Source organism: Alternaria incomplexa (assembly GCF_024043165.1).
Source record: "Alternaria incomplexa strain BMP 0042 chromosome Unknown scaffold_14, whole genome shotgun sequence".
Classification (NCBI taxonomy): domain Eukaryota; kingdom Fungi; phylum Ascomycota; class Dothideomycetes; order Pleosporales; family Pleosporaceae; genus Alternaria; species Alternaria incomplexa.
Genome location: NW_026249863.1, coordinates 582,748 through 608,132, shown reverse-complemented (window position 1 = coordinate 608,132; position 25,385 = coordinate 582,748). Strand labels below are relative to the sequence as shown.

At 53.2% G+C, this 25,385-nt stretch overlaps 9 protein-coding genes and 1 non-coding gene across 10 annotated transcripts; 6 read left to right on the top strand and 4 right to left on the bottom strand.

The window, feature by feature from the left end:
• Positions 1-552: 552 nt before the first annotated feature.
• On the top strand, positions 553-4,174 carry J4E90_008924 (uncharacterized protein; the record flags this gene model as incomplete). The annotated part of the gene is made up of 3 exons (XM_051438445.1): positions 553-725; positions 777-861; positions 908-4,174. The coding sequence occupies 3 exons, from the start codon at positions 553-555 to the stop codon at positions 4,172-4,174; spliced, it is 3,525 nt and encodes a 1,174-aa protein (XP_051287755.1).
• Positions 4,175-10,133: 5,959 nt separating this feature from the next.
• J4E90_008923 (uncharacterized protein) lies at positions 10,134-11,571 on the top strand (the record flags this gene model as incomplete). Its single annotated transcript, XM_051438444.1, has 4 exons — positions 10,134-10,458; positions 10,507-10,622; positions 10,672-10,756; positions 10,808-11,571. The coding sequence occupies 4 exons, from the start codon at positions 10,134-10,136 to the stop codon at positions 11,569-11,571; spliced, it is 1,290 nt and encodes a 429-aa protein (XP_051287754.1).
• Positions 11,572-12,016: 445 nt separating this feature from the next.
• J4E90_008922 (uncharacterized protein) lies at positions 12,017-12,827 on the bottom strand (the record flags this gene model as incomplete). The annotated part of the gene is made up of 3 exons (XM_051438443.1): positions 12,017-12,232; positions 12,279-12,611; positions 12,660-12,827. The coding sequence occupies 3 exons, from the start codon at positions 12,825-12,827 to the stop codon at positions 12,017-12,019; spliced, it is 717 nt and encodes a 238-aa protein (XP_051287753.1).
• Positions 12,828-13,433: 606 nt separating this feature from the next.
• J4E90_008921 (uncharacterized protein) lies at positions 13,434-14,133 on the bottom strand (the record flags this gene model as incomplete). The annotated part of the gene is made up of 2 exons (XM_051438442.1): positions 13,434-13,743; positions 13,799-14,133. 2 exons carry the CDS (start codon positions 14,131-14,133, stop codon positions 13,434-13,436), a joined length of 645 nt encoding a protein of 214 aa, XP_051287752.1.
• A 600-nt stretch (positions 14,134-14,733) lies between these two features.
• J4E90_008920 (uncharacterized protein) lies at positions 14,734-15,439 on the bottom strand (the record flags this gene model as incomplete). The annotated part of the gene is made up of 2 exons (XM_051438441.1): positions 14,734-15,259; positions 15,306-15,439. 2 exons carry the CDS (start codon positions 15,437-15,439, stop codon positions 14,734-14,736), a joined length of 660 nt encoding a protein of 219 aa, XP_051287751.1.
• Positions 15,440-17,456: 2,017 nt separating this feature from the next.
• Positions 17,457-18,542, top strand: J4E90_008919 (uncharacterized protein; the record flags this gene model as incomplete). Its single annotated transcript, XM_051438440.1, has 2 exons — positions 17,457-17,575; positions 17,699-18,542. The coding sequence occupies 2 exons, from the start codon at positions 17,457-17,459 to the stop codon at positions 18,540-18,542; spliced, it is 963 nt and encodes a 320-aa protein (XP_051287750.1).
• A 493-nt stretch (positions 18,543-19,035) lies between these two features.
• Positions 19,036-20,923, top strand: J4E90_008918 (uncharacterized protein; the record flags this gene model as incomplete). The annotated part of the gene is made up of 4 exons (XM_051438439.1): positions 19,036-19,043; positions 19,174-19,690; positions 19,748-20,156; positions 20,211-20,923. 4 exons carry the CDS (start codon positions 19,036-19,038, stop codon positions 20,921-20,923), a joined length of 1,647 nt encoding a protein of 548 aa, XP_051287749.1.
• A 475-nt stretch (positions 20,924-21,398) lies between these two features.
• On the top strand, positions 21,399-21,483 carry J4E90_008917. Its single transcript has one exon. It is a non-coding gene; the product is annotated as a tRNA-Ser (tRNA).
• A 197-nt stretch (positions 21,484-21,680) lies between these two features.
• Positions 21,681-23,085, bottom strand: J4E90_008916 (uncharacterized protein; the record flags this gene model as incomplete). Its single annotated transcript, XM_051438438.1, has 3 exons — positions 21,681-22,018; positions 22,070-22,880; positions 22,930-23,085. 3 exons carry the CDS (start codon positions 23,083-23,085, stop codon positions 21,681-21,683), a joined length of 1,305 nt encoding a protein of 434 aa, XP_051287748.1.
• A 1,263-nt stretch (positions 23,086-24,348) lies between these two features.
• J4E90_008915 (uncharacterized protein) lies at positions 24,349-24,870 on the top strand (the record flags this gene model as incomplete). The annotated part of the gene is made up of 1 exon (XM_051438437.1): positions 24,349-24,870. The coding sequence occupies one exon, from the start codon at positions 24,349-24,351 to the stop codon at positions 24,868-24,870; it is 522 nt and encodes a 173-aa protein (XP_051287747.1).
• Positions 24,871-25,385: the final 515 nt, after the last annotated feature.

The window sequence follows — 25,385 nt, the reverse complement described above, 5'->3', positions numbered from 1 at the left end:
GACGCGATGAGTACAAGGAGTGAAGGTAGCTAATCGATAGGCCGAAGCGAAGAAGCAGCGACAAAGACAGCCAGGTGGTCAGTGTTCAACGGCTACAGCGATCGTTTGGCGGGCCTTTGCCGCGTGCTATACTTAGCCACCACCACCGACACAAGTGAGAGAGGGCTTGAACATGCGATATCTCGAGTATGATAGCAAAGCTAAATAGTCAGAGAGAATGCAACGCAGTGCACCATGGTGAGCGATGATGCAGGTGTCGTCCCAAAAGGGAGAGGCGGGCTTGGCAACGCTATGGCCAGCGCGATGGGCGGCCCACTCGATTGTTTGGATTCGTCCCGCGTCACAACATTCAAGGTCCAACACCCCAACGCCCCGACGACGAGCTCCCCCGGACTGCCCTGTTACCTTTGGCGTTGATATACACGACTGAATTTCTTCGAGACGACATGCTCAGCTAACCTAGACGACACCTGACCTTTACCCGGAACGCGACTGCCAGCACCGCGACGCGCCCAACCACCCGCACTTACCTCTACCTCCCACACATTCGCCATGGCTGCCCGCACAAAGGCACCCACTGTAGGGTCCGCTGGATGGATCCTCGAGGAGCGCCATCAGTCCAACACGCTTGTATCCCAAGAATTGGAGGATTTTGGCTTCTCTGTGCGCAACGAGCTGGAATGGCTCAACGAGCACATGTTCGACATTTTGGCCAGCGACAGACCGTATGTCGCGTCTAACTTGCGTCAACACGCGCCAGACTGACTCTCCGGTAGACACAACCTCGATGTCTTCAAGACACCCGGCAAATTACGCGGCAAGACGCCTCGCACCGCGCGAAAGAAGGCGGTCGATCGCCAGGTAAGAATTTGCGCGTCGCCTTCCATCCTATACTAACATCAGCCAGCCTCTTGCAAGCATCAAGTCTGCGAACGCGCAGCAACGCACAAGCGCCGCCGAAGAGAGTCTGCGAAACGTCAAGGCTAGATTCCAGATCGCCGAAGACGCGGAGAACACGGTTCGACAGTCGCCTACCGTCGCCCGCACGCCCATCGCGCGACAGCTGTTTACTAAGCCCGAGAGCGCCGGCAAGGAGAACGTTGACACCAGCTTCCAAGCGAATGTATTCGAGAAGCGCCCAGCCCAGCCTCTTGCACCAGCATGGAACCCTGTCCAATCCTCGCAAGAAACAGTAATGACTTCAGAAGCCAGCGAAGTCTTCTCACCGCCACAAAGCTTCTCAACACAACCCACACAGCCCACTCAATCCTTCCGTCATTCGATACACGATAAGGAAGAAGACCGCGACACTGGCGATTCTTTCGTGTCAGCGAATGAGGCTTTCGCGAGCAAGAATGCCTCGCGAGAAGCTTCGCGCACCAAGGACGCGGATGCCGATGCGATGGAAGTGGATGACGAATACAAGGCCGACCGCTCGCGATCTGATGCCGATGGTACAATGATTCACCACGACCTTTCTGACGCGGATGATCACAGCATGGAGGATATGGAGGACTTCCCAGAGCCACCACGCGTAGTTTCCGAACAGTACAGCATCTCCGCCGAGACCCACAACGCGCTTGACACCGCCAACAACCGCGCCCTGGCGCCTGAGCCAAAGAACATCTACGCGCCCGACCACTCGACTACGCCCTCAGGCCCGCCGCCTGCGTCCCCAGAAGTCGAGCACAACGATACCCTCATCCATCATGATATCGATGATCAAATGGACATGGACGATGATGTGCGCTCCCCTTCAGACAACTCCAGCCCTGTAAAGCCGCTCGTTAGGAAAAGCAGTCTTACCTTTGCCTCCCTTCCCGCACGCGAGCCATTGCTCCCGAAGAAGAGCATGGGCAACCGAGTATCGCGCATTAGTCACATCGACCAGAGCAAAGCCCGCAACAGCCAGATGGGCAGATTCACAGGAGGAAAGAGTCTGGGAGGCTCGCAGCTCGCGCATCCTGCAGAGATACAACACGCCGATGACTCGGATGTGGATATGGAACGCCCGGAGCTTCAGCGAGAGGAATCGGAGACAACAAAGGTTCACAACAAGACCTCGACCCAGCGTCTATTCGAGCGAATCAACATGCTCAAGCAGCAGAACGAAGCGCCGAAGCGCATTAGCCAGAACATCCCATCTGCGCAGTCGCAGCCTCAGGAACCCACACAAGCAAAGGAAGAAGTGGCACCTGTTCAGACTTCACAGCCAGCGTACCCGAGTCTCCCAGCACCCGAACCCGCACAAGAGGACGATGACGATGACGACTGGATCTCGCCGGTTCGGACAGCAGCAGTTGCACCCAAGGTCGCCAGGCCTGCTTTTAACAAGAGCCATACTGCTGACGTCCAGGTCTCTCCAGCTAGGCATGTGCCGCCGAAGCTCACTTCAGTCTCAAATCCGGATCTCACAGCAGTTGCTGAATCAACCACGCCGGTTGGCTCTCCGACTAGTAAGAAATACATGGATGGCCCCCTCAGTGCTTCGAAATCTAAACTGTATTCAGCATTCCGCGCAGCGAAAGAGAAGCTCATCGGATCGAGTGCTACCAGCGCTCAGGTGAAGATGGATGCACTCAAGGAGAGCCCTGCTAGGCCCAAGTTCCCCTCTTCAGATCCATCAGAAGATGCCCTAAGCAGCCCCAAGCGCGCAGAGAGACCGGCTACCATCTTCACTCACATGCGCTCACCTTCCAAGGACTCTATCAAGTCCGGTAAGAGTGCTACCATGCCCGGTAGCCCACTCAAGGGAGACGGTCGACGGACTCGCAGCTCCACTGAACGCGAGAAGCAGAAGGAGAAGGACGCGAGAGAGAAGGAGATGAGAGAGACCAAGCAACAACAGCGTGCTGAGGACAAGCTCAGGCAGATGCGCGAGAAGGAACAAAGCAAGGCTGCTGCACATGCCCAGAAGGCCAGAGCCATGGGCGCAAAGACACCGACCGCCATGTCGTCGCAATCAAGTCTTAGGCAACCCACTGCATCGGCTGCGAGTAAGACACCAGCGCAGGCAGCACCGCAACAGCCCGTGTCTCGACCTGGCATCCCTCGATCAAACACTGCTTCCTCCAGGGAGCAAGACGTGGACTCTGGCGACGAAATGCCACCCCCGCCACCTCCAAAGAGCCTGTTGCCTACCACTAAGACAACGAAGGCACCTCTTCGGGAGCCTAGGAAACTTGCCAAACCATCAAGCAAGGACGCTATTACAAAGGCAAAGGCACCCCAGAAGATTATGGTCAACCTGAAGAGCAGCCAGTATGGACAGGCACCTCCCCCTGCTGCTCGTCCGGCTCCGTCGTCTAGCAAACCTCTCCCATCGGCTCCCCAGAACTTGGGGAAATCTGTAGGACCTTCATCAAGGCCTCCTACAGCCGCAGCGAACCGCCCGGCTTCAGCTTTGTCTACCAAGTCTGCACCCGGAACCAAATCTGCAAGGCCGATCTCTAAGCCTCCCGCGCCTCAAGCCGCCCGCCCGCAATCCGTGGTTGAAAAGCCCAAGGCTTCAACGTCTCAACCACCGCGCGCTGATCTTGGAGCTGCCCGGCCTATATCTCGCCTGCAGACGGTTCAGGATGCGAACCGCATCAACATTCCTCCTGTTAACCCTGCAAAACCTCCTCCCAAGCGACAGTTTCCAGGCGAAAGCGATGAGACCCTGCATCGCCCAGCCAAACGACCTTCGCAACAGGCGAAGAACCTCAACCCAACTACACCAGCGCATGCTCAGTTTGCGAAGGGCAAGATTCCGTTCGCGGAGTCCGCATACCAGCCCCAATCACAGGCACCCACGATACAGTACCCCAACGGAGATGACATCAAGCTGCCCGAGATCATGACCGACTCGGAAGACGAAGACTCCGAGAACGAGTTCGAGCAGCCCAGCTGGGTTAACACCCCCAACCTCCGCGAGATGCTGAGCAACCAACAGCTCATGGATCCCGAGCACATCTTCGGTCCCATTGCACCGCTGGAGATGGAAAAGGTCTTCCCTAACAAAGAGCGCCACAAGCGTTTCCGCGAGCGCACCAGCAGCGCCTACTGGGCCAACGACGAAGTCACCGCCGAAGAGAAGCGCAAGGAGCGCGAGGCAAGAGAACGCCTCGTTCGCGATGGCGGATGGACGTACAACCCCTCTCCTCTTCCTAAGCAATCTGGCTCATCCCGTTAAGACTATCACGACGGTATATGTGGGGTGTCATTACATTCTTCATCCATTGTATGTGCATGCTCCATCCATAACGAGCATGTTGAGGCGTAAAACTTTGTGTATTGTGTATATATTATATCGGGCGCAGCATCACGACCGCATGAAGCGCATGAAGGAGCAGAGTGAGCGTGCTTCCAAAGGGTTCTTGTCATTGTTTTTGTAAGGTGTTTTGTAGGATGGGATGGACGAGCATCGGCCCCGATTGAGTGGCTGGCTATGATTGCTTGGTGTTTTGAATGGGCGTTTTTTGTTCTTGCTTACTTTCTTCTGAGATAATCTTTTGTGTAGTCGTGGTCAATGATGAGACTATTGTCATGTTCATACTGAGCTGTTCATACTCTGTGCTTGATCATACTATCAGCGTAATCATTCTAGAGCCTATGAACTGACTGTAGACTGTACAACCGTTGTAAAAGTCAGTCGCAGTGTTTGCTCATATCCGCCTGACTCGTCCCGTCCCCGCAAGACAAATACTTCTCCCACCGATCGGTTATCATTCCAGCTCATACCAGCCAGTCGAAAGCTCACTCTAAGCGCTGGTAGGATACCTTCAAAGAACGTTCCAGGCCCTGCTATCAAAAGAGGAAGTGACAACGGAAGGTAGAGGACAAAATAGGCCGACTGCATCAATACGGTAGTGGAAATGTGATATACGGGCCTACTCCATAGCGGGAGCATGTACCAAACGTGCGGTTTCTAACAGCCGTGACGTCCTCCCAATATTTGGAACGAAGACGGATATTACCTCCACGACCGGGAGCGGGGTTTTGTCAACTACCTCGGCCGGCAGTATGGCTTGGAATATGACGGAGCGTCAAGTTAAGCCAAATGACAGGCTGTCGGCAGTTTTGTCATGACGCTTATCGGTGAACTAACAAAAAGGCGTCCGTCGGCGTCTTCGGCACGTATCTTGAGTTGCCCGGCTGGTTGCATGGTGGCGGCCACGTTGGTGGAGGGTATATAAACGTGTCACAGCCTCTTCCTTTTCACACCGATAGGATCGTCTATCAGTGTGGGCCTCCGCACGGGAGCGGAGCGGAGGAGGGAGAGGGTACTTACATGCACTAGAGGCTATAGCTCGATGGCGTCTTCACCGTGTGCGGCAATTGAATGGAAGAGTCCGCCCTACTCCGAGGAGCTGCAGCGTACATCTCCCCTACGATCCATATGCGTGTGTGTGACCCGATGTGCTGGCTGGTGTGGTGGCCACCGCCTAAAGAGATGGAATAGACAATGACAAACACGTGAGGTCATGTGAAGAAGAAAAACATGTGACGCGCGTTCGTAAGGGGGAGAAAGACGAGGTACGTTGCCGCAGGAAGGGAAAGTAAGAAGGGAAAGGGTCGCGAAGAGAGCCCAAAGAGTGAGGCATGCTTGCCCTAATCGGCTCACCTTCCGTAGCGACTGTTCAACCATGCTCGCGCATAAAGACTCGCACCGTGACACCTGTCAGTGCTGTCAGGAACATGTCAAATCGTACGCCGTGGTACCTGAAGCGCCCAAGCTAGCCGGTGCCGTGACACTTGTCCTCATTTGCGCATCTGACCCGGAGCAGGTGTTTGGGGTCTGTCTGAGTAGATTGCCAAGGACCATGTGCATGCAAGCTCCCTGTAGTTGTTCGCCGTCCTTTTTGAATGGTTCGGCGTCGATGGATCCAATAGAGTGAATGATCTCGCTTGGTCGCAGCGACTAGAAACGGGCATCGGTTCGTGCGATCCGTCTGGGTTTCCAGGTCAATGGAGTGGACTACTCCTCGGGCACTATGTTAGCACCATAGATGGAGATCGCGGAGGCATCTAGCGGACATGGGTAATATTGCGTGAGAGATGGACCTAGTAGATAGGCAGCGGTATCGATATCGGATACCTATCTCAATTGTTGCACACCGAGAGGGTGAGGCTCCTCTTGTCGCACTGAGAGCATCGAATTGCGTTCTCAAGAACCAATACACCGGTGTGCAGCTAGTAAAGCGAGTATCGGTGTGGTGATGCGCGCATGCTTTTGCTGCTTTCACTGAACGTGCATCTGCTGCTCGAGTGTCGTCGTAAGTCGTCCTACCGTGTGGAAAGCGCCACAAAGCTTGATTGCATCACCGCAGCTGTCAGTCAGAACCTTCTCCGGGGTACAGAGCGTGCTCCCTCGACTGTTATGTGCACCAAAAGTCCTTTCGCAAGACGCTGTGTGCCCGCAATTCGTCACCTGTAACACTCCTGGACAGTCGTTCTTGAGATATTAACCGGAAGTCGTGCTTTCTCATAGACACAATGCGAGGACCATCCTTGCATCCTTCTTGTTTTAGCGAAAAGGCACTACCAGGCGCGATCGTGAGATTGCGTTATGGAAAGCCTAACAAGATGGCAATTAAGGAGTCTGTCGTGCAAGAGTGGTTTGGTGGGGCAGTGGACCGACTGCACTCTTGCTTCCGCCTCGTCAGGTTGTGTGAGACACGTCCCAACGCGGCACCCGTCGGGCACGAGGAAAGGCAATTCTGACAGCTTGGTGGTACTATTCGATGCGCCAGCGGGGGCGGAGCACCGTTCAGGCTGTGATATTTGAGATAGCCTTGAAGGGCTACGGGCTTTTCTCTTGTGCATGTCGTGACGTTCGTGGAACGATCGTGAAGACAGCATCGGTGAAAGCAAGAATACTGGGGTGAGCCAGTGCCTCATAATCTTGATCGACACCAAGAAAACCAAGAGAGGTTTTCGTATAGTGGATGAATTTATGATAGTCGTGTCGCGATTTGGCACATGCTTTGCATGAGAAGGCAGTTGAGAGATAATGGAACGAATGCGTTGAGGATGTACGCGTCGCCTGAGTACGTGAGGCACGACTAGTTCAGTACATCCTCTATCGACACGTTGTCGCGCATTTTACTTTCTGATTTTACCCAAAGAGGCACCACATCCGATATTTCCACCTAAAAAGTAGCTGTGTTACGAGACTACATGTCGTGCTGAACAGACGCATCGCTGGATACGCTCGACTTGCGCATGGGTTCTTGGACTTGTCCCCTCGATGCTGTTGGTAGTCTGTCTCGTGCATCTGGTGCTTGCTGATGCGGTGAACAGCTTGCGGCGATGGAGTGCATGATTCCTCCAGTCTTTCATTACTCATGGCAGACCCTGGTCAACTTTGGGAGGACGACTAACGGCGCCGATGTGTACGGTAAAACGACTCATCAGAGGTACGAGCATGTTGACAGCGTTGTCGTACAACCAGTTCTCTTAGACGCTGGTCCTGCGACGACACCACAGCGCGCGCTCAGCATGGCGTGTGGCCGGGTTGAGATGTTTATTCACCTGCGTCATGTCCAATAGACACAGCTATCACACCAAGACATGGCTTCGCCACAAAAATTGTTTTGCCTTGCTCGACGCGGGCCATAGCTTTGGATTCGGAATTGGGTGCGAACTCAAAGAGGTCGCTGGTCATGGCTCTGTACCTGCTGATGTTCGCCGCTCAATTCCAACTTGGGCTCGCCGCACAGCAGTTTCACCCTGAATGAACCTGGCTGATCGAGGTAATTCGAGCCGACTGTCATCCCACTGTGACGGCTTCTGTGTAACCAGCGGAAGCGGAAAGAGTCTGGGCACATGCACAATGATCGATAGCAAGCGCCCATCTCCTCCCCATCTGAGCGCCATGCGAATGACCATTATCCTCATAATGCATTGATCCTTGGCCCAATCAACGCAATGAGCTCGAGCGAGTCCGCTTAGGATCTCATGAAGTCACTCTTCTTTGACCGGAAGGCAGTGTGAGTTGTTCGAATCTCCCACCGCCGGCCACGCACAGTGACAGCGGGTAAGGCTGTAAGTATCTAAGCTGCTCTGCAGAATGGCACCGATTCGCCAGGAAATAGAACGAAAAAATACACAAGAGCCCTGGAGACGACTCTCATCAAGCCGTGGTCACGGGTCGCGACAGCTGGTGCAGCAACCTGGCTTTCGTCTTCTTTGAGCGGTCTGTACTGAGACATAAACACCGCCTTTCTTCGTGAGCAGGCCTGCAATCAATCCGACCGTATGTCAAAGCGAACGTGACAACGCGACTTGTTTGAAAAGGTCCGGTGAGGCAAGGGCCCGTCGAGAGTCCACTGTGAATGACTTCGCGTCGCAGGCAAGTGAAAGGGCTTGCATTAGAGCGCGCCATGTCTCACTACGAAGAGAAAGATATGTCTGATCCAGAAATTGCATTCAGCCTGCAATGTTTGACGGTAGACAGATTGTTGTTGCAGAGACAAGCCAGCAGTGTCTATGCTGTATACCGTATCTCGAGTATCGCCAACGGGAGCAAGGCTGAACACACACCGACAGTGTGTGCACCAATGACAGGTTTCAACGGAGTTGCAATTGTGCAGATATCCGAGATACGTGAGGAATTGGGCCACGTTTGCAACGAAAGGTAGGAGGGACGTGCGCCGTACTTCCACGGGACGCTGCAGGTAAACATTGCACCGATCCGGTTCTTTCATGCCAGGCCGACAGGGAGTATGCCAGAATAATCTGGTGTTCTCAGAAGGATTGCACGGGAACAATTTCAGTCTGAGCATGCCACTCGTACGGACTGGCCAGGTACGTGCGGCGTGGTGGTACAATCGCCAAGTACCTTCAGCAGCGGATACCGCTGGTATGGACGTAGCGATAGACTAGCCTCCCATAAGCCATGTTCCGTCTGGAGATATGTATAGGTGCCAATCAGGAAGCACAAAATGCCACGTCCTCCGCTGATACCGCCGGTGGCTGAAGAGTTGCTGAGCTGCTCAGCGCTGCCAGCTCGCACGTCCGCGAGCTCATTGGAAATGTTTGGGTCGGCGCATATCTCCTCTCGACAAAGGGACTCATGTATGTCCTGGTGCAGATGCAGGGTTCAGGGCGGATGTTGTGTTTGATGCCGTACGACGCTATCCCCTCGATCCCTCTTTCACTATCGCATTGTTCAGATCCCAGCACTTGCTTTCCGGCAACGGCCGTTTGGTCCAATGAATGGATCCACCACGTCGTAACCTGGCAAGCCATGTAGTGTGGACGCTGGTCCACTTACACACCGGACGTAGTCTGCAAGGCGCTTGGACAAGCTTTGGCGAAGTGCGTCGCCAGGACTGAGCAACTAGCGGGCCGAAGTGAAGGCATGAGTTGACCCATTAAGAAGCCGTGTACAGCACAAGTACCTTGCCCCAGGATACCGTCCTCCTTAGTGACATTAACCGAAAGCTCTCCCGAGAGGATAACCTGGCTCGTTTCCCTACTCTTGGTAAGGCTTGCATCTCATCTTGGTCGACAGCATCTGTACGATCGCCTCTTGACACTTACTGACTTGGCTGTCAAAGTGACTGGTCGACTGGTACTGTTGCGATAGCCGAGCAAAGTGTCCGTTGGACACCACACGAGGTCCATCCAATCGTCACGGGATCATTCCGTTTGTTGGGCGGAGCCACTGCTGTCGTATTGGGTCATCACCAACGTGTAGCGCACGTCTCCTCGCCATCATCTACTCCAGCAAGCGCGTCGTTGCCCGGGTCCTCTTCAGTCGAACTCAGTACGTACGTCGCAATGACAGTCAGTTGTATCTGGTGCGGTCTGCTAACTGCAAGAAGATTTGTCGCAAGCGTCTGGTAGCCTCCGATCCACGTCCGTACTGGCCGGAGGTATACGGTGCTCATTTCGTCCTCGTGAGCATTTCGCAAACGAAAAAGACGTCAGCCTCTTCTTCCCGTCGCTGCCACCCAAACCCTCTCCACTCCAAGTCGATCTTTCGTTCCACGGCAGCTTAGTCTCGCTTTCCCATCTGGTCTTTGCGTCTTCAAGTCCACCGTTCCTGCCAAGTACCGGTACCTTTCGAAAAGTACCTGCACCAACAGTCTTCGTCTCAGCAACCTGAAAGTTCGCAAGCTATCCTGATGATGAAGATATCGCAAATGCTGAACCCTATCTGCGGTGGCCGCGACGACCACCGCAGTTCGAACTCGCCGACGCCAGCTCCATATCCAGTGGCTGCAGTCTCAGAGCCAAGACGACAAAAGATTCCGAAGGATGCTCCAATCTTTTCAGAAGGTAACAGAACCGTCGGTAACGTCAACTTCCCACCACACGAGGCCGGTGAAGACCATGAACTATTGCACCAGCATCGCCGGTTCCAAATCTATCCTTTGGGAGAGATATCCAGAAAAGGTGTAAGGCACATCCCGTACAACAGCGACAAGAAGGCCTTCCATGAAAAGACTGGACGAGAAGCTTTTGAAAGTAGGTTCTGCTCACCTTCCTGCTAGCTTGATGCTGACTTGGGATTAGTGTTCCAGTACACGTACAAGAGACCAGATGACGAAAAAGAGTACACTGTTGTCTGGGACTACAATGTCGGCCTCGTTCGCATGACGCCTTTCTTCAAGTCGTTGAATTATTCAAAGGTAGGTTGCTGACTAGCCCACTAGATGAAGAGGAGACTGACTGGTGCAGACGATACCGGCCAAAGCGTTGAGAGAGAACCCTGGACTGAAGGACATCAGCTACAGTATCACCGGTGGGGCTCTGGTCTGCCAAGGTCAGTTGTTGTGATAGCAGTCATACGGAGATGGGTACTGACTTCTTGTAGGCTATTGGATGCCATACCATGCAGCCAAAGCCATAGCAGCGACATTCTGCTACGACATTCGATGGGCACTCACCCCGGTATTCGGCAACGACTTTCCTTCCGAGTGTCTGCATCCGAAGGACCCATGCTTTGCGAAATTCCTCATTGACCCGACCATTGTGCAGTTTTGCGCGCAAGAGACGGTTCGTTTCGCAAAGCTTGGTCCTGCGTATGCTGTTCCCAAGCCCGACGCATCGTCACTGATCGAGACACCGAAGATGCACTGCGAGCCGCCCTTGCTCAAAGAGAAGCTGGTCATGCAACGGCGCGCGCGACCGACCGATATCGAGAGCGGGTATGGGACGGACACTAGTCGGCATGGCAAGTATCTCTGCTCGCCTGAAGTGTCTCCTCGCACTCAGTTCACGCCCATCAACCGCTCGCAATCTCCATGGTCGCCACGCACAATCGGCTCTTGCCTCTTGGGCTCGCCTATCAGCTTTCAGGCGCCTCCGGGTTTACTCACGCCAACGTCGGCTCCATACGAGTACCACGTTGAAGGCTTTCGAGCGAAACGGACACATTCGAAAGTCTCTTACGACGACCGCGTCACTCGTCCCGGTACAGCCACCACGGTGGACAGCGCGCACGGCTCAGAGGTGTCCGGTGGCGACGACGACCATAATCGCGATGATGTCAGGGCGGCGGAGATGTTGTTGTCGCTCTGCACTGGAGACAAGACGATGCCACCGACGAAGCGGACGCGTTGTGGTTCGAGGTTCTAGGAGCGGTGTTCCCCACCTTCCTCGCGATATCGATGACTAAAATACCGCCGGTGGTGCTTTCCTTTTCCGTCAGCCCATGACGTCTCGTAGCTTTTCCAGCGCGCATCGTCGGCACACTCGTTAAGCAACCTGCATCTAGCCTGGCTTCTTCATTTCAAAGATATCAAGGCGCACTCGTTAAGCAATTTGCATTCAGCTAGGCTTTTTGACTTTTCAGGCGCGCTATCGGCGCTTCGGTGTCGCTCTTCGGCGTTGTTTTCCCCTATTTGTTTTTCACCAGAAAGAAGCTACATAGCATCAGGCAAGCATCCCTGCATGAGCAATATCAGGCGGTCTGGCAAACATCATACTCAAAAGTGTAGATAGGTAGATAGCTGCATCTTTTGTGCGTAATTACAATCTTGCTATGGTCATCCCGTGTCTTATGGATTGCTATCGTGTAAGCTTACTTGGAAGCTGCCTTCTGGCTCTCAATCCTCTTCCTTGTCCCATCGATAACCGCCTCTTCGTCCCAGATGTATGTCACACTTTCCTGCTTGTTGACCTCAGCGGCCCACTTGGAGAAGTTGGGCAGTGCATCGAGGTCAGAGATGATGGATTTCGGAAGCAGTTCATGCTTGGCCATGGCGTATGTGCGGATAATGAAAGGTGCCGTCAGAGCCTGCTATGTGTTAGCGTCGCTCGTAACCGTCTGACGATGTACTTACCTCAGCCAACGTGACCTTTTCGCTACCTCCAAAGAATGGCTTCGCGTCCTTCAGTAGCGGCTCGATCTCCTTGGTAACAACATTTACAAACTCCTTGCTCATCTTCGCTTGCTCCTCCTTAGAGTCGCACATCAGGATCTTGTAGAAGAAGCTCCCCGCCTTGCTAAACCAGGTATCGACGAAGAAGCTGATTCTCGCCCGGGTCAGAGCTGCTTCTGGGGTGCCAGATGCGGGGAGAACATGTGAGGGGTACGCATCTGCCAGGAAGGTTGCGACGACGCCGGACTCTGTGATGATTTCGCCATTGAAGTTGATGGCGGGGACGAGGCCGCGCTTGCAGATGTTAGTACTACACCACTATGAAAGCAAGACTGTACTCACAGGGTTGATCTCAAGATACCACGGCTCCCTTGGTTTACCCAAATCAATGATAACCTCCTCATATGGAAGCCCCAACTCCTTCAGCACCACATGAGCTCGATGCGCCCAAGGACAGCGATGATTAGTGTAAAGCGTGATCTTGGGCGCATTTCCATTGACTTGAGCCATAGCGATTGATGTAGAACGTCGAAGATGATGTCAGCGCTAGGTGACAATGCGGCTGAGAATGCGGGGAGAATACGCGGAAGATACGACTAGAAATGCCAAGTGTGAGGCTTAACTGATGCACAACTAAGAAGCGCTTCTGAGACAAACGGTGTTTATATATGTTGCTATGGTCAATATCGCAACTCGGTGTTGGGATTAGAAATCAGCAGGTTGATGTATTACGCCGGGCGTGCTGGGAGGGGCGATGCATGCCGATATGTGGGGTATGCCGTCCGCGATGTCGTGCGCCTAAGCCCCGAACCGTTTCGCCCGGAGCTCCGTGTCATGAAGGTTGGATGCCTGATGAGCGAAAGCTCGGCGGAAGACAACGTTGCATCATGACCGAATCTTAACATGAAAGGTCCGCAAGATCGGCGGAAGACAACTGTGCCTAGTGGTGCATGCGCTTCGCCAGGGCTGGGCAAGGCGGTTTCTTACAAGCTCCGAAGACGACGCAGCCTGAGCGCTCCAAGAGACCAGCCCGACGTAGGCTATAGTAGACCCCCATATGCGCATTTATCGGTCTCCGTGCCAAAGTGTAGTACGAGGATCGAGAGCCCATGGTATTCAGCGGATGATGCCATCACCCTCGACCTTCCACTCCATAGCAGTCGCGTCCGTCTTCTTTTTCGCCCTGCGCTTCTCATTGCGCAGCCGCCTCTTCTCCTCGGCGTCCTTCTCCAGTTGCTCCTTGGTCATGGCCAACCTCGCGTCCAGATCCGTCACCTCCATGAACTTGTCCTCGTCTCGTTTGCGCTTGAGATATCGTAGGCGTTCCCGTACTTCGTGAACTGTCGCGCGGTGGACCTCGCCCGACTGGCCCGTTGTGACCAAATGCTGCTTGCTGTTCAAATGTTCGACGTACTGGATGTTGTCCCTAATGGCTGTTAGCATAGATCATAGGTTTTAGGTTTGCGACAATAGGAACGTACTTGAATGTAAGGTCGCAGGCTTGACAGTATGCGCCTGCACCACGTCCCCTCTTGCCAACAGCGGCTGCTGCTGATGTGAGAGTTTGCTTTCCGATCATCTTGCTCCAGTCTATGCGCTCTGATCTGGCCTCAGTCTGCTTCAGATCATCAGGCGTGGACGCCCTCCGCCTGTACGTCTTGCCCGCCAGCTTTGCCTCATACCGCTCTTTGCCCTCTTCGCGATCTTTTGCCTCCCTATCCTTCGCCCGCTGCGCCATCTCGTCGCGATCCCATGTTTTCCTGAAGTCTGTGTCGCCGCCGCCAGACGTTCCGTATGCGCCTGCTTTTCCGCTCATGATGGGCGACTCGGTCAACTAGGCTCTTCGCGATCGCGTATGTGGTTTGTTCGATTCTTCAGAATGAGGCGACTGTTAATTTGTTCGGGTAGTCGCGTGGTGCTGTACGGAATCTGTGTGATTAGGTGGGTGGTGATGTGTCTAAGAATTTCCGCAAGCTCAAGTCGCGACATTCGCGACCATGGGTGCACGGACTTACGTAGCGCTATCAGCTATCAAATGGCTTCGCCCAACATCATACTGAAGAATCATCGAACTTTGATTGTATTCGAGAAGACTATAGAAGTAATTCAGGTTCAGGTACATGTTGAAGATCTGATAGTACCCGCGGCGAATGAAACTCCTATGAACGAACACTCCTCGCTATGCTTGATTTCGCTTGTGAATATAGAGCGGTCGCAAAACCGGAAACGCGACCAAATTCAATAGCGCCAGTACATGCTACAGTATGTCTGTGCCACTTCTGATTTCTTCGTTGCTTCGAAGGCCTTTCAAACCTGCAACAGCAGTACTACCCACTACCATCCGCTCTGTGAACGTGACAGGACGTTATGAAGTGAGCCTAGAAAACAAACGGAAAGAAAGTAGACGTCCAGCGATTTAGTATCCGTAGGGATCGGGCGGCCGAGGATACGACCCGTTGTGGTGGATTGGCGGAGTCGGCACAGCAGGAGGTGGCACTCCACGCATCACTCTGAGAGCCATGTGTTGCTGCGGCACTGATCCCTCCCTCTCCCGACGCTTCTTCTTCTTCTGTTTGACTCCATAACCTACATCCGCGTAGCCTGCCGCGGCGAAGGGTGGTTCAACGACTTCTCGAGAGCGATCGTCCGGCAGTCTGAGCTCGACAAGGCTGTAGAAGTAGTCCAGCACTTCTGGATATCGCAGCACCGATGCGCGCCAGTCGGCGTCGATACCGCGCTTAAGTTCCGCGTGCGCCTCTGCGATCTGTGTCTGCAACGTCGCAACGTACATAGGGTGTATCGGCGGGTGGCCAGAGTATCGCATGTAGACCTCGTAGTTCGGAAGGGACGCTAGGTATGATGAGTGCGCTTGCTTGCGTGTCGAGGTCAATCTTTCGAATGCGTTGAGGATATGCTGGCGCGCATTGTTGATTACCCAGTCTCTACACATGGTCAGCAGGTACTGCAAGGAGCGTATCTGGATCATACCGTATCTCAGCCATGCGATCTTCCATAGCACGCGCCTCAGCCTGCTTGACGGCTATTTGAAGCCGCTCCGATTCGCAGGAGCATTCAGGATACGGCGGCGCATTGCAGATGGCACAGTTGGGAGCTGCATCCATTTCGTGGGTAGCAAATTGGTGAGCCACTGCTAATCATCGTCGGTCCAGAGTGGGCCGTACACGTTAAGAAGCTGCCTCGGAGCTCGCTGCGGAGGCAGAGTGAGGCTGCGGTATGGAGTATCGTCGGTTTAAAACAAGCCCTAGGCGGATGCTCGCGCTTGGGTAATCAGGCACAGGCGGTGACAAGTGACATGTTACATGACGAGCAATGTGGATGCCAGTGACGGGGACTGGCTAGCTTCGGGCAGCTTATGGGCGGATTGATGTATTGGACAGACGTGCGGATGCGTTATGAGTTGGCAGAATCGCTAAGGTCCGCTCGACACCCAACCTGGCGCTATGCCAAGGCTGTCTACATATAACAGTCCAGAGTCCGAGGAGCCCATCGGAAGCTAGGCACATGTCGACTACTATGCTTCACCGTCTTATGGTGATGGAGGACAGTCTTGATCGTGAGTAAGTCTGCGTGGCACATGTCAGTACTCGATCTTCGCATCAGGTTACCCCGCCTTCGCTTCCAGCCTTGTCCGACCCCTCGATGCTCTCCGATCAGGACCAGCGCAAGTGTGCTCCGTATCCAAAGCTATCAGAGACGTGATATGTGAGTGATATGCATCATTGTGGCACCTGAAAAGCAACGTGAGACGAATGGTTAGGTGCTTCAGGGCGTCATGTATCCGCTATTCGCGATTTGCTTGAGTTGTTAAGCATCAAGCGATGTCACTCACCGTCATTTCTAATCTCAGCTCGTTTCGATGTATGTGGGCGGTTGATGCTCCGTATCGGATGGACTTCTTCGGGCGCAAGGTAGGCTGAGTGACCTAGGGTATGGAGAAACCTGTGCGTGGAACACCCGTACTTTGAGTGAGTGAGATGAATTCTTCAGAAGTCATGTACAGTTTCAAAGATTAAGAGTGACTTCGATACGTTTGTCGACCACTAAGCCTGGCAGATGTTCTGTTGTTATGTTCTGTAGGTGCTTCCCCAACACGGCAGGCTTCGTGACGTCACGCGTCACTCTTGCCAAAGCTAGCTTCTTTCATCCGTGAGAACAACGAGAAGCTCCATGCGCTTCTGTGGACGTCAGTTCACAACTATTATCACGTTCTACCACCTGGGCCCTATTTAAGACGACAGCCTCCGCGTACTGGACGGGTCAAGTCCTCCCGAGCAGCCGCCAATCCTTCGGTCCCGACGTTCAAATCTTCGCCGACCTTCGCAAACCCCCGATGAACGGTGCCAGTTGACCGCTTGCTGCATGGCGTGCATATTTCGATACGTGACGGCTGCGGTTGCCGATTTCGCATCCTCCGCAAAGTCTTCCGAGCCTGGAGCGGCACCCCATTCCAACATGCAGTGCGCCCAAACGGTCTGCTATCTTCTAGATCCTCGACGACCAATGGCAAACCTGCCACAAGAGCTAGAGGATGACTTCCGCCATGTTCGTGCATCGCGCAGAACCGATGTGGGGTATGTCAGCTTCAGCTTTGCTGGGGTTCAATAGCCCGGTAATATTCGCGTCTTTGTATTGTTGGATTGTCGCAACGTCTCACATCCTCGCAAAACTGTGTAGGAGACTCTGAAATGACGTCGACTTCCATCAAGTTGTACATACGTCCTGATCAATTGTTCACCTCCAGCCTCCGCATCGAGTGTCCAACACCGCGATGTCATGCTAATGACTCAGCGGTACGAATGTGTTCTCTATCGGATGACTAGGCCGCTCAAGACTGGCTAATCTGTATCCTGCACGCGCACGGACTGCGCCCTTCAACTCGACATCCTTCAGAATACGGTTTAGCGTCTGTAGAAAGTGTGCAGTGCTTTCTTGGGCATGGTCCTAAAGATGAGTCCAAGCCAGCAGTCATACTTAGCAACCATACTTCCGCAACGACATCTTGCGCCTTATTGTCAAATCTGTACGGAGGGCGCGCATTTGTCCTCTTTCCCCTCACGAGCCATCGGCACCAACCAATACGATTGATTGATCTTGCAAGCCGGACCACGCGCCACCATCATGGCGACGCCTAGTGCCGCCTTTGATATGGCAGACTTTGTCGATTTCGGAGAAACAGGCATGCCCAACGTGTCACAAGAAGCTTCTTTCGGCGTATCTGAGACGGTACTACCCCAGAAGTGAGTGTCCCGTGTATCCTATTCGGTCATATACTCCAACCTCAAACTTGTACACTTGCAGAATAGCAAGGATAGCGGTTTAAATTTTCCAAGATCTGCGTGTATGGTTCTGACACCAACTAGCTCTTTACTGGATGAACCTGGAGAGCTGGAGAACTCCGACAGTATCCAACCCGCAAGTGCAGAGTTCAATACGAACTTCAGCAGCTGGCTTCCGACTTATCAAAAGGCTGTTCAGCCTTGCGAGTACTGTCGATCGAAATCTCTCGAATGCTTTATCTTCAACGCCGATGGCTCCAAGAGATCCGGATGTTCGCCATGCAACGCTTTGTTTCGACCATGCAGCTTCAGCAACCCTGAGCGGATGCCAGGTATGCGCCAGAGGACTGCGCTGGATACCTTAGACGTCGTGGCAGAGAACGACATTCGGCATGTCGGTGGTCTCACTGGTAAGAAGCAGATGCGATCGCTAGGTCACCTGGGTCCGATCGAAGATGGAAAAGAGGATGACGAAGGTCCTAAGAAGGGTGCCGCAGCTGCTCGCTTTCCGCGAGCGGCTGTGAAAGTGCTCAAAGACTGGATGCTCATGCATATCGATCATCCATACCCGACCGACGAGGAGAAGGAGACGCTGAAGCAAGAGACTGGCCTATCCGTCGGTCAAATCTCGAACTGGATGGCGAACACAAGGCGAAGGCAGAAGGCTCGACCCAAGCGAAGCGCTTCGCCAAGTCTCCGACCATCAACAGGAGCTATCAACATCCCAGCAGGCAAGACCTGGGAAAGCATGAGTACGTATTCCGAGTCTGGTTTCACAAGATCGCACAAAACTCTGGCTTCGTCCTCCACCGGAAAGTTCATCACTTTCCGTGTGGGTGACAGGCGTCCAGAGGATAAGAACTGCGACCCAGACACTAGCACGATGGCTCAAATGCCGGTGCTTCAGCAGCAGGAATGTTTCGGTTAACTCTCGACAGATCCGTTCGAACGATGGAAGCACTCTCCTCCTGAGAACGAACCTGCGCCGATGAACGCTATCGCGCACGCTGTTGAGACTTTCGACCTGCCTCAAACGGAGAGCTCGAGCAGTAGCTATCGCAAGGATATCTCTAATGATAGCACTGGAAGCTTCTCTGTATTCAGAGCACCCTCTATCTCCTCATTGGAGACCCGCCCTACCAACGTGTCGTCCGGCTCCTTTGGATCTCACAACTCAGCCTACTCGCATGGTTCGCGTCACTCCCTCGGCTCGTTGAACAGCTTGAAGTCCAAGGAGAGGCGAAGGCGTCGTCGCATTCCCACACGAGCGCCAAAGGCTGGTCCCGACGAAGGGCAACGTATCTTTCAGTGCACTTTCTGCACTGATACATTCAAGTCCAAATACGATTGGTGAGTTTGTTCCTATATTCTCGCAATGCAACGGCCACTCTGAAGCCGACAAATTTCTTCAACATCAAGTCATGGCCTGGTTGGTCGCATCGTCGTCCTTCCGCTATTCCACGTTCTCGTTGTGTGGTCTTCTTCTTGCTCGGTTACTACACCTGGGATATTATGCGGATGTCAAGTGTAAGAAGAGACACCAAGCTGACAGATTATAGGTCGCGGCACGAGAAGAGTCTTCACTTGTCACTGGAGAAATGGCTATGTGCCCCTCTGGGTGAGATTGTCGCCGACAAAGCTACCGGAAAGCCCCGATGCGTATACTGCGATGAGCTAGACCCCAGCAAAGACCATTTGGCCACGCACAACCACTCTGCCTGTTACGAGAAGGGCCCAGAATCCCGAACCTTCTACCGGAAAGACCATCTTCGACAACACTTACGACTCATGCACGGTTGCAAGATGACCTCCAGTATGGACACATGGAAGTCAGAAGCCCAATACATCAAATCTCGTTGCGGCTTTTGCGGGATAAACTTTGACAAGTGGCAAGACCGCCTCGACCATTTGGCGAAAGAGTTCCGCAACGGCGCACACATGAAGAACTGGAAGGGATGCAGGGGCTTAGACCCTCATGTCGCTATCCACGTCACGAACGCGATGCCACCTTATCTCATCGCCAACGAAAGCAAATCGCCATTCCCGTTCTCAGCATCCAACACTGCGAGCCTCAAGGTGCGTACCATCGTGGCGATCATGTGGACTGCGCACAATAGGCTGACTTGTCAACAGCAGCTTAACCTGTCCGTTGATAGCAAGGACCTTGAATACCTTTTACCCAACGTTGATGACATCGACTGCACGAACAACGTGTCTGCGGCATACCAACCTGGCAGTGATCCCTCGACTATTGGACCCATCGTCCTGACGACACCGAAAGACTATTCTCCTTCCAAGTCCCTCGTCGACAACCCGAACGCAACCTGCTGGGAAATCCTCACACTACAGCTGGGCCGTTTCGCACGAGAGCACATCGCAAAGCATGGTTCCGCACACTTGACCGATGAGGTCTTGCAAGCAGAGTCACGTCGCATCCTCTACGATGACGATGATCCATGGAACCAAACATCTGCGGATAATCCCGAATGGCTGAACTTGTTCAAGAAAGCACACGGCATCAATTGCCAGACCCCAATAAAGAGTATGTATAAGCCGTCACTAGATACCTGCATGACTGTGTCTGACATTCCAATAGACATCAATGGCGAACACGAAATATTCGAAGACCTCGGCATCAACTACGGCTCCGCATTAGATCCAAGCTTCGACGTGAGCAACTTCGCCTGCACCTCAATGTCGCAGAACGATCCTTTGCGTGCCCTATCTTACGAATTCGCGCTATCCGGCTCGGTAGGCGCCGTTCAAGGACATGCGCGACAACTTTCCTCGGGTCGCCAAACACCCTACAGCGTACCAGGACTAACCGGATCGCCTACCTCACCAGCGTCGTACGCTCCCATCACGACTACTTCGAGCGCAGACAACTTACTAGGTTTCTGTGAGCCCATCTCAGAACTCGCGTGCACAGGAGCCGGTACTTGTCTCGGCGAGCAAGGCGAGATCGGCTTCTCGATTAAGACTGCTGGGTTACCGAAGAGGAGGTACTGGCTCGATGATTCGACTGCGCATCTGATGCCGTTCACATCCAGCGCTAGCGAACAGCCCACGGTTGACGGTTTGACTGCGGGTGGGCCTACTGTCGACGACTTCCAGTTCCCATCGTGGGATCAACTGCCAGAGGATCTTCAGAACCCAACGAGCAGCGCGGACTTTGACTCTACTATTCCTGTTACGACTACTGGTGTTGGTATGGCGGGTGTTGAGGGTACTGATGCGATGCCCTGGGATGATATGGACTTTGCTATGGATTTGGATACGGATATGGATATGGGTCTTAACCAGGTATGAGGTTGATGGCTTTCGGGTTATCATCTTGTCATCAAGTTGTTTCCTTCAGGGTTAGGGATGCAGGCGCATACATGGGATAAAATGTCTTAGCTTTTTGCAGTCAAGGTTGACGCAAAGTTTAGATCTAATGATCATAATTACATCGCATATCCCTTGCTATACCCCAATATCACTTTCCGGTATTCACGTTACCACTTTCGTCTTCATGAATAACCTCTCGTCATTGTCCCACGTTCCACCACGCACGCACCCATCACACCACATATACGCCGCCAACTCACCGCATATTCCACCCTACAATTCACAATTCTACACAACTAGGTCGTCCTTCGAAATTTTCCTTCCCAACACTTTCAGTTTCTTCATTATATTTACCATAAAATTTGCGATGACATCATCAATCACCAAACATCATCCTGGCGTTGTGGCGGGTAAGCTCCCCTTCTATCCATATCACATATTGCTTACTAATTCTGGATTTCTAGAGTGGTTATCGCGTTAGACTTGAAATCTAATTCCTTAGGGAGCGTCAGTTCGAGTCTGGCCAACGTCGAATTTCTTTTTTTGCTGGGTTATATGACATGGGGGTGGGAGGGTTGCTATAGGTGAGTGGATGTGCGGTAGGACTTTTGGGTTAGAAGATGTATAGGGGACTTGGATCATGACATGGCGCGTAGGGATGAGTGGACCTCCTCGATAGTATCCAGGACATTCTTTTTTTGTAATTTGGTCTACGTACCATTCTTTTTAGACGTCTCTATAGCTGATCCGCGCTGACTCTTTGCACAATAATACCTGATGCCGCGCCGCCTCCGTTACAGATGACAGCAGCGCCATATTGTCCAACCTGCAGCTGATGCAGCAGCGTAACCAATATCCTGCTTCCAGAGCTACCCAGTGCGTGTCCCAGCGCAATAGCACCTCCCCTTGGGTTTACGTTGTCGGTGCCGAGACCGAGGATCTTGGCGTTGGCCTTGATGACGGCGGCGAAGGCCTCGTTGAACTCCCAGATGGCGATGTCGTTCTTTGAGAGACCGGATTGCTTGAGGAGCTTCTCGACGCAGGAGGCGGGGGCGATGGGGAAGTCGATGGGGTCTAGGTTGTGTTAGTAAGGGTGGGTGGTGGTAGGAGGATGGGGGTACGTACCAACAGCGGCATCGGCGTAGGTGACGACCTTTGCTAGTACGCGGCTGTCCTTGCCGTATTTCTGAGCGATTTCCTTGCTTCCTAGTATCAGTGCCGATGCACCGTCACTGAGAGGGGAGCTGTTCGCTGCTGTGACTGAGCCGTCTGGTCCCTTCTCGAAGGCTGGCTTCAGTGTGGAAACCTTGTCCAGCTTCAGCTTGTTGTACTGCTCGTCCTCGGAGATGATGGTCTCGCCCTTCTTCGACTTGACAGTGACGGGTACAATCTCGTCCTTGAAGAGTCCATCCTTGTATGCCTGCTGTGCGCGCTTGTAGGTCTCGATCGCGTAGTCGTCCTGGTCCTGCCTTGAGACTTCGTACTTCTTGGCTGTATTCTCCGCACAGTTGCCCATGTGGATCTGGTTGTAGACATCCCATAGTCCGTCTGCGATCAGACCGTCTTGCAGCTTCTGGTGGCCGAATGCTGGTTGTTGGCTTGCCCGGTTCAGATAGTATGGTACTCTCGTCATGTTCTCCATGCCACCCGCCACTTGCGCTTCCGCTTGTCCGAGCTCGATGGTCGAGGCGGCAATGTTTACTGCCTTAAGACCCGATGCGCATACTTTGTTGATGGTGGTGGCTTCGATGTTGGTGGGTAGGCCGGCGAAGATGGCAGCTTGACGCGCTGGTGCTTGTCCGACGCCTCCGGAGAGGACGTTGCCCATGTATACGGCATCGATTGAGGATATCGGAACCTTCGACTTTTCGAGGGCGGACTTGATGGCTGTGGCGCCGAGTTGGGTCGCGGATACGGTTGTGAAGTTGCCATTGAACTATGGCGGGTTTAGCAGCTGACATGGCTTGGGATGATAGTCTACTAACCACTGCAGTTGGCGTTCGGCTGGCACTTATGATGTATGCATCGCGAACTTCTTTCCTTTGCGGCGCAGAGCTACTGAACTGCCTTTGGATGCTGGCCAGCCGTTGTTGAGGCCGCGAAGCCATTCTCATGGATGTGCGGAGGGCAGAAGACGACATGGCTGAATGACAATATTCAAAAAGCTCGAACTGTACTGAGAATGCGGAGAAAAGGACTCTAACGAGCAGAAGCGTGGTTGTCACATGGCGGCAACAGTTCCGTGGCTAAGATGCGGGCGGCGGGATGTGGAGGAAACGCGCTCTGACGTCTGTGCCGAGGTTCGGCAGCACACGGCACCGCCCGGCTTAGTCGCCCTCTCGAACTCTCCTCCTTCCACATACCCAGTGGTGAACCGACAGACCTCCAAGCTTCAACCTACGTTATGTCACGTTACTGTCGACCTTCCGCACTCTCAGTGTCGACGGAGCCGACTAGAACGGTCACGTCTTGGAAAAGATTTACTTCGTCCGACGCAAACATGCCTCACCCCAGCCAATATGTCACAAACGCGAACATGTCACGAACCTGCTCTTCACCATAGCCACGCGTGACCACGACGGCCACGCAGTATAGCGTACCTTATGGGTTGGCTCGCTAGAGCTCTGCTGTACTGCAAGACCCACCTACACTCTCAAAGAGCTAGCATCGTGTGTTTGTACAGGGAAATGTTGATCGAGTACAGTCACCCGCATGATGACAGTTGACAGGATTGTCGTAGGAACACCCGTCTCACGCTTTGTGATATCTCGTTACCACAACATTTATTGACGCGCAATCCTCTTCTGCTCACCGGTTAGCTCCCGTCGGTCACGCGTTTATACCGGAGACGATTACTTCGAAATTGTTTTGTCATCTTCCTACTATCCGTCTCTTCTTCTATTCGCCATCTAGATCTCTTCACCGCCTGTGTGTGCGGGTATCTGCACGATTGTACCTGCGTCGACATCGTGATACAACGATTGCCTCGCCATATTGGCTGCTGTGCCACGCCGGACAAGCGGGGCTCTACCTTACCTTGCAGTCTCCAAAAGTCACTCTGCTATGATGGGCACGTTACTCCTCACATGATCTATGAGATCATCCAGATATCCACAGGAGATGGCCTGCCGTCACATCCGCGATCAGACACAGCCACCTTAGTTTGGGTCGCAGCATCGTACAGATAGCAGCGCCTTCTAGTTTTGGCTGCGACACCGTACACAAATCCGGAAGGAAGTACAATTGGCTTTTTAAGACGTCCTCGCTATGTATAAGAAAGGGTCAGAGGGACGGTAAGTATAGAGGCAAGCTCAAGCAACTCATTCAAGCTTCATCACAACCAAGCCACTATCACCAAATCTTCTATCAACTTCCAACTTTATCTCGAGACCTACACCGCCAAGATGCATATTCCAACTGTGATCGGCTCTCTCGCCCTGATGGTCAACAGCGCTCTCGCAGCCGACATCATCATCAACAACAAGTGCCACTACCCTGTTTGGGTCTCAACCGTTCAGAAGGAAGCAACTCCGCTGAAGAAGATCCAGCCGGGCGACAATTGGTCCGAGGCACAGAAACCTGCTCTCGACGGCGTTGGTGTCAGCATCCAGGTCATCAAGCAAGACGCTTTTTCGGAGAAGCCAATCTTGAACCTGCAGTACTCTTTGAATGGAGAAGATCTGTGGTACAGCATGAGCAACACGCCGAGCGACCCGAACGCTTTAGCCTTCAAAGACGAGAAACTTCGCATTCACAACACCGACGGCCTGCTTTTCACGGAGATTGTTTGGGTCGGCAATCACAGGCCCGAGGGCACTGAACACTATCACGGCGAGGCAACCCTGACGCTTGAGCTGTGCGACGACTTTGCAAGACGCTTCAGAGCTCAGAATGGAGACGATGGCTGGGCATGGTGGTGTCGGTAGGCGGCCTGTCATGGCTGCAGAGGATACAATGAACCAGGCGGAGATGGACAACGAATTGGAGTAGGGTAATGGAAAAAATACAGCGTGTATGAATGTAGGGTATTAGAGAAAACGTCACTCCTTTAGGATTTGATCATTGCAGGATATAATTCAAGTGGTCCGTTCCGGTTGTATCGAATGGCGCTGTTACGTGTTGAATCGTCCTAACTGTCTACGAGAAATGATCATAACCTCTCAATTATGCTGTCTGTCTGCTTGACCTCAAGCATCTGAGGCGCAGAGCCAGGCCTTTTTGGTAGGTTTTGTTTCGGTTCATCTAAATTGGTCCTAGCGCCGTTCCTGAACGCTAGACCCTGGCAGGTGTGTGATGCTCGATTGCCGACCCTTCGCTCTTGCAAACCACATCCCGCCCGCTGCACCTCTGTCGCACTGCTTCGTCAAACGCGCAGTTGTGATTTGTCATATTCCTAGTGTCATACAGCGAGCTGACTCCAACTTCTTTCCAACGCAGCAAA